The sequence below is a fragment of the Erythranthe guttata genome, chromosome 14, assembly GCF_056151865.1.
Source record: "Erythranthe guttata isolate IM_541 chromosome 14, IM_541, whole genome shotgun sequence".
Lineage (NCBI taxonomy): Eukaryota > Viridiplantae > Streptophyta > Magnoliopsida > Lamiales > Phrymaceae > Erythranthe > Erythranthe guttata.
Window position 1 is genome coordinate 4,551,072 of NC_142546.1, and position 6,707 is coordinate 4,557,778.

General features: G+C 40.0%; 1 protein-coding gene across 1 annotated transcript; it reads right to left on the minus strand.

Annotated features, from left to right (window-relative positions):
- Positions 1 to 5,429: 5,429 nt before the first annotated feature.
- LOC105951017 (uncharacterized) lies at positions 5,430 to 6,482 on the minus strand. Its single transcript, XM_012974410.2, has one exon. It carries the CDS (start codon positions 6,480 to 6,482, stop codon positions 5,430 to 5,432), a length of 1,053 nt encoding a protein of 350 aa, XP_012829864.2.
- Positions 6,483 to 6,707: the final 225 nt, after the last annotated feature.

Consider the following 6,707-nt stretch of genomic DNA (forward strand, 5'->3'; position numbering starts at 1 on the left):
TTTAATCCAAATTTAAACTTCGAATGGTTATGAATATATGCCGTATGCTAGGGGCTAAAGACCCTAGTTCCACTTGGTGCAAGTATAACCTATTAGTCCTCTCACAACTAACTCTCCTAACTAATTCATTGTTAATTAACTAATTAACTAGTACTAAATACTTTATTGACTTAACTAACCAGCTAATTAAATGTGAACCAACCCTGATAATTTTTGTATGTAGAAAATTAATACCTTACTCTTTCATTGATAGGTAGGGAAATATCATATTCCCTCATTGAATGTATGATCTATTTATTGAGTGTAACGCTACACATTATTAATTGATAGTTAGGAAGGGATGGGAGAAGGTTGGTGTGTGCCTTAAGTCCTGAAAAAATTTCAGGAAAAAAAAAATTTCAAAAAAAAAAAAAAAGTCAACGCCGGAGACCGCCGCGGTCAGCGCCGGAATCTGGCCGGAAAAAAAACATTTCAGAAAAAAAATTATTTTCTGAAAAAAAAAAGTTTTGGGGGTTAATGTGATATATTTGTTTAAATCCGGGGTTAATGTGTAATATTAAGGAAGTTAGAGCATAATGGGTGGAATTGATAAGAATTATATTATTGAGGGTATTTTAGACTAAAGACATGGGAATGGGCTTGAGAGACTGTTTTTTTTTGTGGACCAAAATGCATTTAAGTCCTATGTGATGGGCCTTTTTGCCATTTGCCCATATAAAATATCAAAATAACCTAAAGGAAATTGAAAGAAATACCTACAATTCAAGCACAACTTACATATCTTTTGACTAATCATGTTTGTCAGTTTGTTAGAAGTATTTTAATGGAAAAAAATAATAATTTGGAGGATTATCAAGATATTTAATTAGCGATGTGACCGTAATTTAGTTATATAATTCCACTTTGCACCTTTCAAATGGAGTATTTTGGCATTTTTACGCCCATAAAAAAAATTAATAGCACTTTGCATTCTTAAATAAAATGCAATAAATTATTCACAATGCACCATGAATTGAATATTTAAAACTTAATAAGAGAAACTTGTTGTAAATCGCCTTAATTGTATTGCTTTATGGGTTTGATGATTGTGGAAAATAAAGTATGACAAAGACAAAAATCCGTAGAGAGAATAATAAGGGTGTATTATTGGGGGAGGGAGATTTCCATTATATAGGTGAAAAACCACCGGGAGTTACAAGAGAAGTTACAAAGGAAGTTACTCTACCACTAACACAAATGGAAAGACATGGGGTAGGGTAGTGATCTAGTGGGGAGTTGGGTGGTTATGTTAGGAAACCCCACAACAACTATATTATTTACAACACTCCCCCTTGGGGTTCCTATCAAAACCACTATTGTGCATTTTATGTTGCCTCATTAAAACCTTCCGAGTAATAAAACCCAGTGGGACAAAACAACCTCGGTTAGGAAAAAGAGTACAACGCACAATCTTTCCAATCAGCTATATTGCCTCGTTAAAACCTTTAGCGGGTAACCAAAAACCCTGTGGGAAAATAAATCCCGCAAAAAAGGAAAAAGAGTACAACAGGGCATCTAGGTATCTTCTGGATACTGAGTACCTACAGGGTACTCCCCCTCAAGTTAACTCCCCCTGATGTCTATAAGGGAGCGAGCTCAGATAATCTACGCAGGCCAATAGCCTTAACATGCTTTTCAAAAGTAACTTTAGGTAATGACTTAGTAAATAAATCAGCGCAATTATCCTGACTTCTGATCTGCTGGATCATTATTTGTTTGAGCTCTTGTTGTTGCTGATTGAAGAAAAACTTTGGAGCTATATGCTTGGTGTTGTCACCTTTAATGAAGCCCGTCTTCATTTGCTCAATGCACGCTGCATTATCCTCGAATATGATCGTAGGATCTTCTGTGGTAGCCAATCCACAGGAATCTCGAATATGCCCATTCATGGATCTAAGCCATGTACATTCACGCACTGCCTCGTGAAGTGCTAAAATCTCTGCATGATTCGATGAGGTGGCAACTAAGGTCTGTTTTGTAGACCTCCAAGACACAGCTGTGTTCCCAATGGTAAACACATATCCAGTTTGGGAACGAGCTTTGTGTGGGTCTGACAGATACCCAGCGTCAGCATAACCCACAAGCTTTGCATCCTTTAATGATACATAGGGATAGAACAACCCCATGTCTATTGAACCCTTAAGGTAACGAAATACGTCCTTTACACCATTCCAATGGCGGCGTGTTGGTGCTGAGCTAAACCTTGCTAGCAAATTTATCGCAAATGCGATATCAGGTCGAGTACATTGAGCTAAGTACAATAATGCGCCTATTGCACTTAGGTACGGCACTTCAGGTGCTAACACTTCTTCGTCCTCCTCCACAGGACGGAACAGATCCTTCGACCTATCCAATGATCGGACTACCATAGGCGTGCTCGATGGTTTCGCTTTATCCATATTAAAGCGTCTTAACATCTTCTGGATGTAGTTCGATTGATGGACCAAAATTCCATCAGCACGGTGTACTATCTCAAGTCCGAGACAGAAATTAGTCCTACCGAGATCTTTCATCTCAAACTCATGTTTTAGGAGTTGGGCTGTTTCACGGACTTCTTCAGGAGTCCCGATCAAATTCATATCATCAACATAAACTGCTACAACAGCAAACCCAGAACATGTTTTCTTAATAAACACGCAAGGACAAATATCATTGTTCACGTATCCCCTTCCGAGCAAGTATTCACTTAGGCGATTATACCACATTCTTCCAGATTGTTTCAAGCCATAAAGTGATCGTCTCAACCTAACTGAGATCGTGTTCCGTGGTCTGGAACTAATTGCTTCGGGTAATCGAAGTCCTTCAGGAACTTTCATATATATACTTGTATCTAGATCCCCATATAGATAAGCTGTGACCACATCCATGAGCTGCATAGTCAGTTCCTCGGATACAACCAAACTGACTAGATATCTGAATGTAATAACATCCATAACAGGAGAATATGTCTCCTCAAAGTCAATCCCAGGTCGCTGAGAAAATCCTTGTGCTACGAGACGAGCCTTATATCTCATAATCTCGTTTTTCTCATTTCTTTTCCTTATGAATACCCATTTATATCCCACGGGTATCACTCCAGGAGGTGTAGGAGCTACCGGCCCAAACACTCCTCTTTTTACCAATGAGTCGAACTCAGCCTGGATTGCTTTTTCCCAATTCGGCCAATCATCCCTCTGTTTACATTCATCAATTGATCGAGGCTCAATATCATCACTCGATACAATTTCAGTAGCTACTGTGTAAGCAAACACATCATTGATGATTATTTCATCCCGATGCCACACCTCATTCATGCATGAATAACTAACCGAGATTTCTCTATTCTCGGGAATGGATACTAATATCGAGGCGTCCCCCGATTTCGTCTCCAAGACGGATCCATAGTCCGGAACTATTTCATGAGATGGATCGGGTGGGATCCCATTATTACTATTGCTAACCTCATTCAACTGTTGGGCATTCATCCGTTCCGGGGATGAGAATCCTTTGATCCAATTGGTCTCCCCCTCTTCTGGGCAGGGAGATATGATTGGTTAGCAGGGACTGATGGCCTTCCCACGTTTTGTCCTTCTGGGACATCTATCCTTGCAGGCACGTTTGCAGCTGGTATATGAGATCTCGTCACTTTTTCTAAGTCAGAGAATGAGTCTGGCATATTATTGGCTACTTTCTGTAGATCTATGAGTCTACGTACTTCAAACTCTCTGACTGAAGTAGGGGGATCATGATGAGACACAGTGGGGTCATTCCATACAACTTCACGCCGTTCTTCAGGAACGTTAGTGTGAACGTTCTTTCCTCCCCCTAACGGCGGGAAGACGGTCTCATCAAAGTGACAGTCCGCGAATCGAGCGGTAAAGAGATCGCCTGTCAAGGGTTCTAAATATCGTATTATAGATGGTGATATGTAACCAACATAAATGCCCAATCTACGTTGAGGTCCCATCTTGGTACGTTGTGGCGGAGCAATCGGCACATAAACTGCACACCCAAATGTGCGTAAATGAGAAATGTTTGGTGTACTTCCGGACACCAACTGTAATGCAGAATATGGTTGGGTTGCAGTGGGCCTCAATCGTAATAACATAGTTGCGTGCAATATTGCATAGCCCCAAGCAGAGATTGGAAGTTTGGTGCGCATTACCAAAGTTCGTGCAATCCTCTGTAAATTATTAATAAATGCCTCTGCAAGGCCATTTTGGGTATGAACATGCGCTACAGGATGTTCTATGTCAATACCTAAAGACATGCAATATTCGTCGAAAGACCGCGACGTAAACTCTGCAGCATTATCCAGTCGAATAGACTTAATGGGATAATCTGGATAGTGTGCTCTCAATCTTATTATTTGAGAGAGGAGTTTAGCATAAGCAGCATTCCTCGTAGACAACAAATCGACCTGTGACCACTTAGTTGAAGCATCAACCATCACCAAAAAATATTTAAAAGGTCCACATGGTGGTGAGATGGGGCCACATATATCTCCTTGGATTCGTTCCAAGAAACCAAGAGAATCTTTACTAGTTTGTGCATAAGCTGGCATAGGATCAAGTTTTCCAATAGAACAAGGTACACATATCTTATCATTGTGTACAAGATCCTTATTCGTTAGTGGATGCCCAATAGATGTGTTAATAATTCGGCGCATCACACTTTGACCCGGATGTCCCAGTCGGTCATGCCATAGAAAATATTTGCTTTGATCACCAGACTTCGAGCAATCGACAAGGTGTGCTTCTGGCACTCGAATTTTGGTCCTATATAACCCTATCGAAAGTCCCTCTAATTTTTCCAAGGTACGCTTCTGGCCGTACACGTTAGAGGTGATGCACATATATTCGATCCCCTTTTCATCGGTTGTTTCAACATGATAACCATTGGCTCGAATATCTTTAAAACTCAACAGCGTTCTACTGGAACGTGGAGAATAAAGAGCTTCTCTAATGGTCAGAATTGTGCCATGAGGTAACATAATATGGGCATTACCATAACCATCTATTATACTAGATGTGCCTGATATAGTAGTCAAAGAAGTCTTACTAGACATGAAACTAACAAAATATGACCTATCCCTAAGGATAGTGTGCGTTGTCGCACTATCTGCCAGACATTCATCCCCACATGCCATGTCTAGAAAGATAAATAAATCTAATCATATATTCCGCAATTAAAAATACTTTAATAAAATCCAAACAAGATAACTCTACCGAGTACCATAAAAACTGAATTAAAACATAACCACATAAAATATAGTCCAGAAAATAAAGCACAAACATAATCCAAATACGAAATTGGTTCATAAGCATGACCAAATAAACAACATAACTTAAAACTGATAAACTAGAAACATAGAAGAACATAATGTCTAAACTCATAAAATAACACTCCAATCATATTCCAAACTGGGTCATTGGGTCAGATGTGCCCAGATTTGGGAGTCGAGCAATGGGCTCCTCATTGAGAACGTCTATCTCAACCAGGTTGGTCTCCGGTGGTGCATTGTTATTTACACCACCAACCATAATGTTCCTCGCACGACAGGTGCGTGACCAATGCCCAGTTCCACCACACCTATGACATGTATCTCTATTCTGATTTTGATTCTGATTCGGGGCTCTATTCTGCTGCGTACCTCTAGGTCGAGCATTGTTACCTCCTCTTGGCATATTCCCCCTTTGCCCATACTGTGGGGGACCATTAGGTGGCCTATTGTAAGGAACATGTCCGCCCCTATTACCTCTTCCCCTCACTCGACGATTGAACCCACGGCCTCTGCCTCCACCATGATTGTTTCTGTTGACCAAATTTGCTTCTGGCAAAGGTTGAGGATTTCGATTGACCAAATTTGCTTCTGGCAAAGGTCGAGTACCAACTGGTCGAGCCTGGTTGTTCTTCAAAAGAAGATCAAGGTTCTTCTCGGCAAGGAGCAGAACTGTGACCAACTCTGAAAACTGAGTATAGTTCTTGGCTCTGTACTGTTGAGACAGTATCATATGTGAGGCAGGGAATGTAGAGTACGTCTTCTCCAGAATCTCAGCATCAGTTAGTTTCTCTCCACAAAACTCCAGGGTGGATTTGATGCGACATACTTCAGAGTTATACTCGTTAACGGTTTTGAAGTCCATAAACCGTAAGTGAATCCATTTGTTTCTTGCTTCAGGCAAGAAGATTGTCTTTTGGTGATCAAATCGACTAGCCAGGGCATCCCATAGTACTTGGGGATCCTCAATCGATGAGTAGTCCAAACGGAGGACCTCATCTAGGTGCCTCCTAATCAGAATCATAGCTTCAGCCTTCTGGGCTTCGTTAAGCAGATTTTCTTTAACGATTGCCATCCTCAATTTCTTACTAGTGAGATGGATCTTAACATCCATTGTCCAACTCACATAGTTCTCACCAGATACATTCAAAGGGGTGAAATCAAGTTTGCTCAAATGTTCCATCCTAATATAAATAGGCAAAGCATAAATGCAAATCAAATATTGTCAAGAATTTACACGTAAAGAAATAAACATTGGGCCAGTCAAGTTAAATTTTATATTGTAATCTGATCATAACATAGCATGATCGATAAATCATATAATTGATCATGTTATAACCATAAATAACATGTGTGATACTTCCTGATTTAATATGAAAAATATTTCAACAGTTAATGATTATTAAAC